Source organism: Purpureocillium takamizusanense, chromosome 3 (assembly GCF_022605165.1).
Source record: "Purpureocillium takamizusanense chromosome 3, complete sequence".
NCBI classification, from domain to species: Eukaryota; Fungi; Ascomycota; class Sordariomycetes; order Hypocreales; family Ophiocordycipitaceae; genus Purpureocillium; species Purpureocillium takamizusanense.
The window spans coordinates 1,803,279-1,815,290 of record NC_063070.1 but is presented as its reverse complement, the minus strand read 5'-3'; the positions used below and the strand labels follow the sequence as shown (position 1 = coordinate 1,815,290).

General features: G+C 62.4%; 2 protein-coding genes across 2 annotated transcripts; both read left to right on the top strand.

Moving 5' to 3' along the window:
- Positions 1–922: 922 nt before the first annotated feature.
- SLM5 (Asparagine--tRNA ligase) lies at positions 923–3,618 on the top strand. Its single transcript, XM_047985312.1, has 3 exons — positions 923–1,348; positions 1,408–1,600; positions 1,663–3,618. The coding sequence occupies exons 1-3, from the start codon at positions 1,020–1,022 to the stop codon at positions 2,806–2,808; spliced, it is 1,668 nt and encodes a 555-aa protein (XP_047841289.1). The 5' UTR covers positions 923–1,019; the 3' UTR covers positions 2,809–3,618.
- A 478-nt stretch (positions 3,619–4,096) lies between these two features.
- On the top strand, positions 4,097–5,230 carry JDV02_004125 (uncharacterized protein; the record flags this gene model as incomplete). Its single annotated transcript, XM_047985311.1, has 1 exon — positions 4,097–5,230. One exon carries the CDS (start codon positions 4,097–4,099, stop codon positions 5,228–5,230), a length of 1,134 nt encoding a protein of 377 aa, XP_047841288.1.
- Positions 5,231–12,012: the final 6,782 nt, after the last annotated feature.

The following is a 12,012-nucleotide window of genomic DNA, read 5'->3' as shown; positions in this document are numbered from 1 at the left end:
TGACGAGCGGACGTCTGGTGTCGTTGAATCTACGTTCGATGGGACGGATGCTGTCTCCAGGAGGTGTCGAGGTGTGATGGCCTCCATCCGGTCCATGACCCTGGCCCGACTCCATATCTAGGGGGCAAGAGGGATGGAAGGGAAGGGAAGGGAGGGGCACTGGCGGACCACTGCTTCAGGTACCGCAAGGTACTTCGTGCGAGGCATGTATACGGTACTGAGTGAAGCAGTCGCCAAGGTGAGGTTGGCTCAACTGTCCCGCGATGGGTGTCTATCGTGACGAGAATAACAATGCAGGTGTCGAGCTTCCTTCAGTATGCCTTTGCGAAGCAGGAGGAAATAATTACCTTTGTATCACACGACGCTTCACCTTATCAGGGTCACTTGGGGGGGGGGGGGGGTCAATGCTTTCCATGTTGCCCTGTGCGGCGCGGAGGCGCACGCGATGCTGCTGTCAGTACTACTAGCAGCGAGCCCGGGAGCTCCACTGGCACGCGCGAACAGCGGGCCGGCGATGCTGCCTGTCTGCCTGCAATGCCCCTGAGCGCCATGGACGGTTCCACCCGACCTCGCCAGATTGGTCCTGGTCCTCGCGGGCGCCACTGCCCTGTCGGGCTGCTGGGCAGGGCTCTGTCGTGCAGTGCCTGACGTGCAGCGCCTACCTTGCTAACTTAGGTAGTAGGTAGGTACTACCTAGGTACTAGGTGCAATTGCGCTGTTGGCGGTCCCTGAGGTGCCTGATGAGGTGGCTGCTGGGATCTAGGAAGGTTGTGCTACTAACACCAGTTATTAACGTTAGTAGGTACCTAGTAGGTTCTCCCAGCAGGGCGGCCGGCGTCCTGGATCCGCCACCTCAGGCACCCCCCCTCTTAGAGTCCAGCCCAGGCCCCGATTCGGGAGTTGAGGCTCCACTCGAATTTGACGACGCCGCCTCGAGTGAGTCTTCTTCGCTGCTGCAATTCTCACTCACACACACGCTCGGAGCGCCCAGACACACTCATGAGCTGCCGACGCCGCACATGAGGCTCATTGCCGAGCTCCTCGCCTGCTCATCTCGGTCAGCCATGCGACCTCCCACCCTCGGGGCCGTGCCGCGGCGCCACCTTCGCGTGCCCGCGCTCCGGCGGCAGTATTCCGTCCGCATACCAGGCGAATCTTCCGCCACCTCCCCCATCACAACGGTCGCGGCCCTGAGAGCATGGCGACCGACCGCCGACGTGCCGGATGTCCAAGTCTGCGGCTGGGTACGCTCCGTGCGCAAGAGCTCTGGGGTCCGCTTCGTCGACGTAACCGACGGGTCCTCGATGCGACCTGTTCAGGCCGTCATCGACAAGAAGCTGTGTGCCGAGTACGATGATCCCTCCCCCGCCACGTCTAGACGCTCAATGAGACTGACCGTCGCGAAAGCATGAGGCCCGGCGCCGCCGTTCGTTTAAAGGGGACTTGGTTCAACGTGACGACTGCACGTGTCTCACAACCGATGGACGGCGAGGTCGCAAGCGACCCGGCTGGAGGGCCCCGTACCCAGGACCCGGCGTCGCCCACCACGCACGAGCTGCAGGTCAGCGAGGTCGACATACTGGGGGAATCAGATCCACAGGTGGGCGCGGCCAAACCACCGTTGCTACTTGCCCGTTTGGCTTCCTAACTCGCTTGCCCAAGACATATCCCATCCAGAACAAGTATCAGACGCCCGAGAGCCTGCGCGCCATCTCCCACCTCCGTCCCCGGACGCCACTCAACTCGACGCTACTGCGGCTGCGCTCCGATGCAACTGCTCTGCTCACGCAGTTCTTCTTCGCCGAAAATTTCCAGCAGACGCACCCTCCCATCATCACCTCGTCCGACTGTGAGGGCGCTGGGGAGGCTTTTGCCGTCAAGTCGGGGGAGGACGAATTCTTCAGAGGGCCCAAGTACCTGACTGTCTCGACGCAGCTGCATCTCGAGGCCCTGGCGCAAGCCCTTGGCAACGTATGGACTCTCTCACCGACCTTTCGAGCCGAGAAGAGTGAAACGTCGCGCCACCTGAGTGAATTTTACATGCTCGAGGCCGAAATGTGCTTCGTGCAAGATATGGACGAGGTCATGGCCTTGGTGCAGCGAATGATGAAGGCGCTCGCACAGGGACTCAAGGAGCGTGACGCCGCCAGAGAGCTCGAGCTCAACAGGCTGGACTCGCGTGACCCGGCTGAGCGCCTCGCGTTCGCAGACCTGGTCGACCAGGACGAGCTTCGACGTCGATGGCGGGGCCTTCTCGTACCGGGCCGGTGGCCCCGGATCACGTACACTGAGGCGATCGAGCTGCTGCGGCCGGTAGCGGACCGATTCGAGCACAAGCCAGTCTGGGGGAGCGGGCTGCAATCCGAGCACGAAAAGTACCTTGCCGAGGAGGTCGGCTACGACAGGGAGCGTGACGCCTACGTCCCCATATTTGTGACGGAATATCCACGCAATATCAAGGCCTTTTACATGCTCCGCTCGGCCTCACCGCCATCGCAGGGAGAGACGGTCGACTGCTTCGACCTGCTGGTGCCCAGTCTCGGCGAGCTCGCGGGCGGGTCCATGCGCGAGCACCGCCTGGGGGAGCTGCAGGACAACATGAGGCTCCACGGACTGCCAGTGCCCTCGGGGCGAAAGGCGGCGGCGGGCAATGACATGACCTGGTACCTCGATCTTAGGCGCTGGGGCTGTCCGCCGCACGGCGGGTTCGGCTTGGGGTTCGACCGGCTGCTCAGCTACTTGACTGGAGTGCCGAACGTTCGCGACGTGGTCCCCTTTCCGCGCCACCATGAGCGGTGCGACTGCTAGCCGGTGTCGCACAGCATGAGGCAGTCAGCTGCATCCCCCCCCTAGTCATCCCCTCATGGCCACAGCACAAGGGCCCGATATTCCGGTTGGCGAAGACGCCTCATGCTGTGCTCGTCAGCGCGCCGTCTGGACTCACCGGCCTCACCATGGGCCATGTTGCACAGATTGTCCGCGAGGGCAAGCTGGTGTTCAGATGGTCTAGTCGCGGGTCGCACGGTGGCCGCCTTGTCCACAAACGAGGCGGACGCGCGAGGGCATGGAGTCGGGCGGATCGGCTGTGAATGGCGTTAGGTTAGGTCGGCCCGTATGTTTCGGAACGAGAAGGAGACAACCCGGGAGGCCGCCGTCGTTGACGGCTGAACGTGGGTGAGGCACGGCTCCAGAATATTCGTCGAGACTGGCTGCCGGCGCCGTGTTGAAACACGGGCGTTTATATCAGGTTACCTGCATAATTCTGTGCATCATGTATATTGTCGCTGATGCATAGAACGGCGGATGCACTGTTGGAGGGTAAATGGACACGGGCCCAAGAGCCTGGGCGGCAGGACGATGATGAAGCACAGTCCTCTTTGTGCCAATGACACAAGACCGGATGCCGCTTTACCGCGAGGCGCATTCTTATTCAAGCAAGACACGAGATGCGAGACGCCATCCATAGCCAACCACGTCGCTCGTCTTGTCTGTCTAAGGGAAGTAGATATTCTGTCCTGTCCTGTCGTGTCTGTCCATATCATGCAAGGAACGACACGTAAAAAGGCTGCGGCGCTGTGCGCATGTTCGTCTCCGCAGCCGTCGTCGTCGTCGTCGTCGTCGTCGTCGTCGTCGTCGTTTAGGGACTCTGCTCAGCGTGCGTGGAAACGCGTCTGGCAAATCCACCCACCCATACGTACATATAGATGGCGTGTGCAGTGAGGCGAATTCGGCCCCCAACAGTGTCCATATATACATACATACAACATAGTAGATGGCGTGGCCAGTGAAGCGGATTCGGATGGGCTGTCTCGTCAGCAATCGTTGTAGCTGGCTGCCTGGACTGACCTGGCGTGGCTCAGCCTCCTCCCCCCAGTCAGTCAGCCGTTCCCGACGTCTCGTCACCCGTTCGTTCATGACGCCGCGGGTTTCATCCTCTCACAACCGCCGCAGCCATCGGATCGTCCCACGGGCCCCCCATCCCATCTCATCCCATCCCATCTATTCACAAAACACGTAGTGCACAGGGAACTTTGTTTCTCTGTCCTAATAAGGCAACACACACGTCCCCGCTTCCCAACAACGCGCAGCCACAAATATGCCGCCTAGACTCGACGACGACCACCACGGTGATCAAGGTGCAGGGGAGCCGGCGGCGGCAATGCCGCTCTCGCCGCGTCAGTCTCGCGTCGTCGGTGCCCTGCTCGGGCTGCATGCGGGCGATGCCCTGGGGGCAACGCTCGAGTTTGAGACGCACGCGGCCGTCGCGGCGAGTCACCCGCGCGGCCTGCGCGACATTGTCGGCGGCGGGCCCTTTCGCTGGCCGGCCGGGCACGCCACCGACGACACCGACATGACGCGCGGCGTGCTCCTCGCGTACAGGGATGCCGCCGCCGCCGCCGCCGCCGCCGCCGGGGACGCAGACGCGGACGTGGACGTTGCGAGACGCGCGGGGGACTACTTCGTGCGATGGCTCCAGGGCGACTGGCCGGGCCGCGTGTTTGGGTCGCGGCCCGTGGACATCGGGGCGGCGACCATCAAAGGCCTGCTCCGGTACGTGGACTCGCAGGACCCGGACCGGGCGGGCGCGGGCCAGGGCGCGGCGGGCAACGGCAGCCTGATGCGGTGCCTGCCGACGGGCCTGTTCCAGACGGACCCGGGGCGGCTCGTCGACGAGAGCCAGCGCATCAGCCGCATCACGCACGACGACCGGCGCTGCACCGTCGCTTGCGCCGCATACAACACCATCGTCGCGGAGCTGGTCCGGGGCGCGCCCGCCGACGACGCCGTGCGGGCCGGGGAGGCCGTGGCGGCGCGGCTCGAGGGCGACCACGGAGATGGGAACGGGGATGGAGACGGAGACGGAGACGGAGACGGCGGCGGCCCCGTCCTCGCGGCGCTCCGGCTGGGCAGGCGGCTCTCCGTGGCGGACATGGCGGACCCTCGCGGCGGGGGCCCGCCGCCCGAGATGCTGCCGGGCCGGTGCGGGGGCTACGTGCTCGAGACGCTGGCCGTGGGCGTTGCGGCGGTGCTGGACACGGGCCGCGGGCTCGAGGACGTGCTCGTCGACGTGGTGAGGCTGGGCAAGGACACGGACACGAACGCGGCTGTGGCCGGCGGGCTGCTGGGCGCGCGCGACGGCGAAGAGGCTGTGCCGCGGCGCTGGAGGGACAAGCTACAGTTTGCAGACGAGTTTAGAAGCATCGCGCTGTCGTTGACGGCGGCGCCGTGAGAGGACGGGACAGGACGGGACAGGACGGGAGAGGAGAGGACAGGACAGGAGAGGAGCGGACGGGCCCGCGTCAAACACACACGCGCCCCGGCGGCGGCGGCGGCGACCTCTCCCGCTGCCCTCATGCATCCCCCCCCCCTCTCCCCCTTCTCGCATCAAAAACCAAGACCAAACGTGGGCAGCCCAGGGCCCCGCGAGGGTTATGCGCATAGCAATCAGTCGAGCCAAGGGCAAGGGGCAGCGCAGGGCAGACCCCTGAGTGCGGTTAAGCTTAAACAGCGCACGTCTTGGCGGCGGTGCCTCCCAGGGTCGGCCGGTGCGTTTGTCGTGCGTGTATCCCCTTGGTAGCTGGACCTCTTTTTTTCTTCTTCTTGTGTTTTCCGAGACGCAAGACAAGGGAGGGAGGAAGGGGGAACGGGCGGGGGCCACCATCGTCATCGTCGTCGTCGTCGTCGTCCGCCGCGGCCGTCGCCGTATCAGCGTCAGAAAAGTGCGGAAAAATAATATGAAACCGTGCCCGCATGCGATGTCGCCCCCCCTTCCCACACTTTTGCGTGGCCGAGCGCCAAGATCTTCGACACGAGTGACGAAAATCGTCGTGATCGGCTCGCTCACGTCCGTGCCGAGGAGCCGTCCTGCCTCTTCCGATGCTGGAAGGTGACGTGACGAGCGGCAAATGACCGACCCAAGCTTTCCCCGGAACGTCGAGCTGCTCTGTAGCGACTAAGTTACTAGGTAAGTAGCAGATTTGTTGGCGTGCCGTACAAGATACTAGTGCAGTACAGGACGGCACGGCAACGCATCGTCCAAGCACACACACACACACACACACACACACACACACACACACACACACGCAAGGAGGAGTCTTGTTCCAGGTAGCGAGCATCGTGACCCCCGACGGCAACGGGGGGGCACGACGCGGCCGGTGCCCGCGCACGCCCGCTCGCTCGCTCGCACGTACCGTGGGCACACACAGCCGGACAGTCCCCAGACGCACCGGCGACTCCCCTCCCCCCTCCCCCCGTGCCGGTTTACCGGCCATTTGCTTTCACGATGCGGGTGGATCGGTGCCGGTAGATGCGACTCACGCCTGCGGTGCTCCTCGACATGCAATGCGCCTGCGGGCGAGCGAGGCTGGGTCGAGGAATATTTCTCTCTTTGGCAAACAAGATCGAATTGCCCGTTACCTCGGGAGAAAAAGGGAGGGGCGGCCTGCCAGTCAGCCATTTCTGCGGCACGTCCCACGACACAGCCCTACTGCGATGCCGTCGGCCGCCGTGCTGACTGATGATTATGATGATGCCTCATACTGATGCCGATGCCGTCGCGACATCCGCGGTGCCACCCGTCCGTCATCCGAGTGTCAGGTTGCGCGCGCGCGCAAAAAAAAACAAAAAACAAACCTTGACCAGCAAAGCCCGGTACGTAGGCACTGTGCGCGAGATATGACCACCGGTCTTTCGCTTCTGGCGCTCACTGCTCAACTCCCTACTTTGGTACCAAGCAGGCACATGACGTTGCACTGGGAGGACAAGCATCCCCCTTCCGCCGCCGCCCTGATAACGTCGCTACCGCTCGACGCTGCCTCGCGATGCCGCCGCCGCCGCCGCCGCCGCGCCGCTAAGGGACGGCGACAAGAAAGAGCCAAGGCGCCATGCTCGACGCCAAGTACTCTGTCGTCGCAGCTTTTGTAGCCCGGACGGCGGGCTGGATTACAAGAAAAAGATAGTTCTTGGTATTCGCTCGCTCGGTAATGTTCCGAGCCTTTTTGTCGGCCGCATTTGTACGTACGCCTCGCCCGCCCAGAGGTCCTTTTTTTCCTTTCCCTTCTCGCTGGGCAGGCGCGTGGTGATGAAGCCTATCGAGCGACACTTTCGTGGGCCAGTGCCCGTTTCGCGCGCCAGCGTTGCCCTGCAGGGTGCCAGCACGAAGGAAGGGCACCATGCGCCCGAGTGATTTCGATGGGCGAGTTGGTGGTGACACGCCGCCGGTGCGCTGCTCCTCGACAGTCGCCATACGAGTACGTTCTGTACAGGACTGTAGCATCACCCGGCACAATGCCAACCCCCCCATCTACCGAGGTATGCACAGGTGGGAGGGCAAAGGGCTCGGCCAACTGCCGACTGTCTGTCTACCTGTCCGTCTGTCTGTCTGCGACAGCCGCTGTCCTGTCTCGCGTGAGCCCCTGCGGATACGTACGTGGTAACGTACGTATGCATGTACAAACGCTTCACGTTGGAAAATGGGTCGACCGGCGGTGTGGCGCTCGGGAGGCTTCCAACTTGTTTCTGTCGCAGAAAGCTTGTTCGAGAGACGTCACGGGCCACGCTGGCTGGCCGGCTGGCTGGATGACGGACCGGCTGCTGCTCGGGCGCACAACCTACGTACCTCTAAAACTTACTTCGTACTGTGCCATCTCGACGACTGCTCCCTGATGAGAGGGGACGGCACCCGCCGCCGGCTTGTCTCGCCTCCTGCAACTCTGACGGGAGAGCCCCCCCCGGGCGCCCGAGACGGTGCCCGCGCCACGCTCCCCTCTCCCTGCTCTGTGCTGCGTAAAAGCCACGACGCTGCTTGGACAGACGGCGCGACCGGGCAGTTGCGAGCAAACCCGACGAACCGTGCCGGTCACTTGTTGTCATTGTTGTTGTTGCAGGTACAAAGTGTGTACATTTATTAGTATCATTTCCGCAGACTGTGCCTGTTGCTGCCGAAAAAAAAAACCCCCTCCCCCTCCGTTGCTTCATGAGACGAACAGGATCGGCGGCAGCCACTCATCAACCGCACTTATGTGCAGTCGTCGTCACCAGACGGCGCATCTGAGAGGGCTAGGCTCTCTCGTCTCCCTGCAGGGGAAAGGAGCCAAGTCAAGCACACCCCCCCTCGACGCCCACTGTTGGTCCGCGATTGAAGCTTCTCCGCCACACGCCGCCTGTCGAGTTTAAGGGTCGCAATAAGCATATTGGGTGCGCCAATGACGTCCTCGGGGGCTCCCCGGCGTTCTGGACTCGGCCGTGGCGGCGGCTGCTCACGACGCTGTGTTGCAGGGCTTGCAAGGGTCTGGCGTGGGGTGCTGGTAAGTTACGCGTTCGCCAACGACGTTGATTCCGTTCGCCTCGGGAGCACTTGGCAGAGGCCATTCGTCACTGTCGGTCGGCGCTGTTGTCTGCAGTCCCACGCGTGGGCGCGCAAGAAAAAGGCTCGGCCAGATCGGCATGCTGATTGTGACGGACTCTACCACTCTTGGTGGTGATCTGGCCTGTGCCCCCGACGGGCCTTGATAGGCTTGTCAGTGCACACACGGGAATGCGCGGGCCCAGGGCGGATCGCACGGCAAGTCCTCAGTTGCGTGTTAGGAGCATGGTGCGAGCCCGTCTCTCCCTCTCACTCACTCTCGCTCTCGCGACCTGTAGGAGACGTACGGTACGAAGCACGACGTACTGTCCCTCATGATGAGAGCTTCTTCTCCATCCTGCTAGCGAACCACAATTCCTCACCCTTCCCCGGTCTCTCTCTCTCTCTCTCTCTCTCTCTCTCTGTCTTGTTGACCTTTCCTCTGTGGCGGGAGGCGCAGGTGCAGGGCTCCGTGCGGACCCCAAGCCACAGGTGGTTGTCGTCAGCACCAGTGGAGGCGGCACGCTTATGTTGGCTCAATGAATGGCCCTCTCACTCCCAGCCGCGGGGCAGCCACAGCGAGCGAGGCGCTGACGACGGGCCACAGCTGTCAGCGTCAGATCAGACAATGGCCGCCCCGGGAATAAACCCACCCATCCAACGCACCAAGGTTGTGATGACCACGAGACTTGCGCCCTTCGTGCAAGCGACCCACCGCCAGGGGCCCCCTGTGGGCCAAGTCGGCTGGGACGGCATCTCGACAGCGCCAAGACTGCCATGAATGCCTCCCTCGTCCACCTTATTTTTTGGCCTCGAGGCACGGCCAAGGGGCGCCCAGCGAGGCGGCCGACGGCGCAGGGCCTCGTTGTACCGTCGTGGAGTCATTTCATGCCCGCAAGACCTCGCGGCTCGCACCCAGCGCCCACCGCGGCCGTCCCAGCAGGCTGCGCAGGCGGCCGTTACTGCGCTCACACCCCTCCGTCTCGCAGCATCAGGCGGAATGAGCTTCCGTGCCAAGCCTAGTGGCTTGCAACGCTTAAATTCATGCTTAAAAGCCCAAGTCGCAGTGGACCATGATAGGTGCTTGGCCAGCCGAGTTAGCCGTAGCGCAGACTTTGCTCGGTTCACCCCCTCCGCTGGCGTCAAGACCGCCTTCGCGAGCTGCGTCGATCGTCGGTCGTGATGAAATGAAATGCAACTGCACTGCACCGCAGGTTGCTGCGGCCTCTGCTCGACCTTTCCAGCGGCTCGGCGGCGTCGTACGGGACGCGCTGTGCGTCGTCGAGAGTCGACGTGCCGAGAACAAGCTGGGGAAGAAGAAGCCAAGCATTTCGTCCTGCCGGGGACACCTGGATCGGCGGCTTGGCAACATTGGCATCGGCATCTCCAAACACTGGACATTGCTGGAACTTGCAGAGTTGCAACCCGCTGGGAAGCCCAGCCGACTCCTTCGTCACTCCAGGCGATTACTTGCTGGCGGCGGAGCGGCAGGCGATTAATCCCAACGCGTGGTCTGTGCTGATCCGTGCATGCCTGCGGCGTTACTGAAACGCTGGGAGCTGCCCGTCAGCGAAGAGAGCCGATTATCCGGCAAGACAGCCAACGGCCACTGCCTCCCACAACAGGCGCCACGCGGTGTCGCCGCCTCGCCGGTTCTCCGCGCAGCGAGCGCACCAGCAGGCGCGGAGCCCAGGTGCGCAGCAGTGGACATAGAGGGCATTTCCCCGAAAGCCCAATGCAGATACATACGTAGATAGATACTGTACCTAGGTAGGTAGCTAAGCATCAGCTCGTGTCATTTGGCGCTTGCAAATTGGCGGATCGCTCGAGGGGCGTGTCCGACTGCAACTCTTGCCAAAAAACAGAAGCCGCCGGAGCCGGCTCGGCGAGGTAGCCAGACGTCATCAGCGCATGCACGGGGCGCCTCTTCTGGGGCCAGCGGAGATGCGAAGACTCGGGCTGGCGACACAGGACGGGACCGCAGCCTCCATTCGTTCCCGTTCTACCTGTCCGTGGATCAATGCCACCTCGGCTTGTCACCTCTGCTCTGATAATGATACCTGCCATCGTGGAGAACGTCAGAGACCGTCGCCGACGACGCTCCAGCTCTCGCGGGATGCCCATCGGCATGTCGCTCCCTTCGCTACAGGAGAAGGCCCGCAAGCCCCGACGTCCCTCTATCGCTGCACTGGGAAGCTGCTTGAGAATCCCGAAAGCGCCCCTAGACCACCATGTGATTCCGACTTGTGAAGGGAATATGTCTGCATGGGACCCAGTAAATTGACTTGCGTATGCTCCGTCATTGGGTGTTGAGGCCGACATTGATTGTGCAAGACGTTTCGAGCTCGACGGAGTACAGCAAGCAGAAACCAAAGTCTCCTGCTAGGGGTTAGTCGCTGGTGGGCGATTGTGTGCTCTTGACACGCGGCAGATTGGCAAAGTCGGGAGTGCGCCACCGACCAAGGGACATGCGCATGGCAGCTCCAGATGGCGTGGAAGGATACATAGATTGACGCGACCTGCATCTGCATGCAGCCGGACAGAGTCTGGGTGAGGCAGCGCCTGAGACGGTTGCACGAAACGGTGTTTGCGTGACTGTTGTTCGACTACTGGTGATTCAAGGTTAGGCTCGTGTGAACACGAGGATGAGCACTCGCAGATCTCGGTGATCCTGTCTGAACGGCCTTGGCAGCGCCCACACGCACGGGCATTGCACTGTAGAATTGCGCTGTAGTAATAGTAGATGGCCGGGTCGGGTAGCCACCGTGGCCGACATGCTGCTGTTGCAATAATGGGAAAGGCAGATTTCTCGGGTTCCTCCTCGTTCCCGGTGCCGAATAAAACTGGACACCGCACTCAAGTTGGACGACGGGGCACGAATTGGCCAGGTTGGCCAAAGTGTGGCCTCTCCACGAGAGTCCCCAGAGACTCACTCGGCAGCCACGGCAATTGGTGTTGCGACAAGGCGTCGTTAGCGTGCCGTGCTCTGGGCCATGGCCGACTCGGCAGCACCCCTTTGTCCCAGCAGTGTGCGGGTTACTTCTGCCACAGAACCAAAAGACCCTGCAGTGGAAGAGGATAGCGAGACTCTTGGTGCTGGGTCTTGGGCGTGCGTGTGGCACTGTGGGGGTGGATGCAGGCGGTGCCGATTTATCCAGAGGCGTGTCCCAGGCCGCCTCACACGAGACAGCACTTTCCGCCGTCTGGGTTGTTTTGGTGTCTTTGCGTTTGCCCTCGCCGCCCACGTCGTCTCCGTCGTTCTGTCCGGCTGGTCTGCACGGGCAAAGCTGTGTCGGCAAGCTGCGGCACGATCCTGGTGAGTGAGCGGCAGCAGACAGACAGACTCTAGATGCGACGATGATGGATAGGTACTGTACGGTCCTCGCCGGCCTCGATCCAAGACACGGACACCGACTGGCTGCTCCATGCAAGGTCGGCAACGTCCCTTTGGAGCTTAGGCCAGTGGCTAGACTTGCCGAGCTATCCATGGACGCCTGTCTGAGGCGGCAGGCCAAGCCTCTTCAACAGGTAGCCGTGAAAATAAGCTTAGGGGAGATTCTTATGACCTTATTATGCCACCTTGCGCAACGCTGCCCATTCAGCCGCGAGCCACCCGTGTGGCATTACGTCGGTCGGGGTGGTGGCCGCGGCGCACCCACGATGTG

Bases quoted from the DNA above. Each gene is read 5' to 3' on its own strand.
- SLM5 (XM_047985312.1), top strand. From the start codon at position 1,020: ATGAGGCTCATTGCCGAGCTCCTCGCCTGCTCATCTCGGTCAGCCATG. The intron at 1,349-1,407 runs GTACGATGATCC...CCGTCGCGAAAG, and splicing joins GACAAGAAGCTGTGTGCCGA to CATGAGGCCCGGCGCCGCCG. The intron at 1,601-1,662 runs GTGGGCGCGGCC...CGCTTGCCCAAG, and splicing joins TGGGGGAATCAGATCCACAG to ACATATCCCATCCAGAACAA.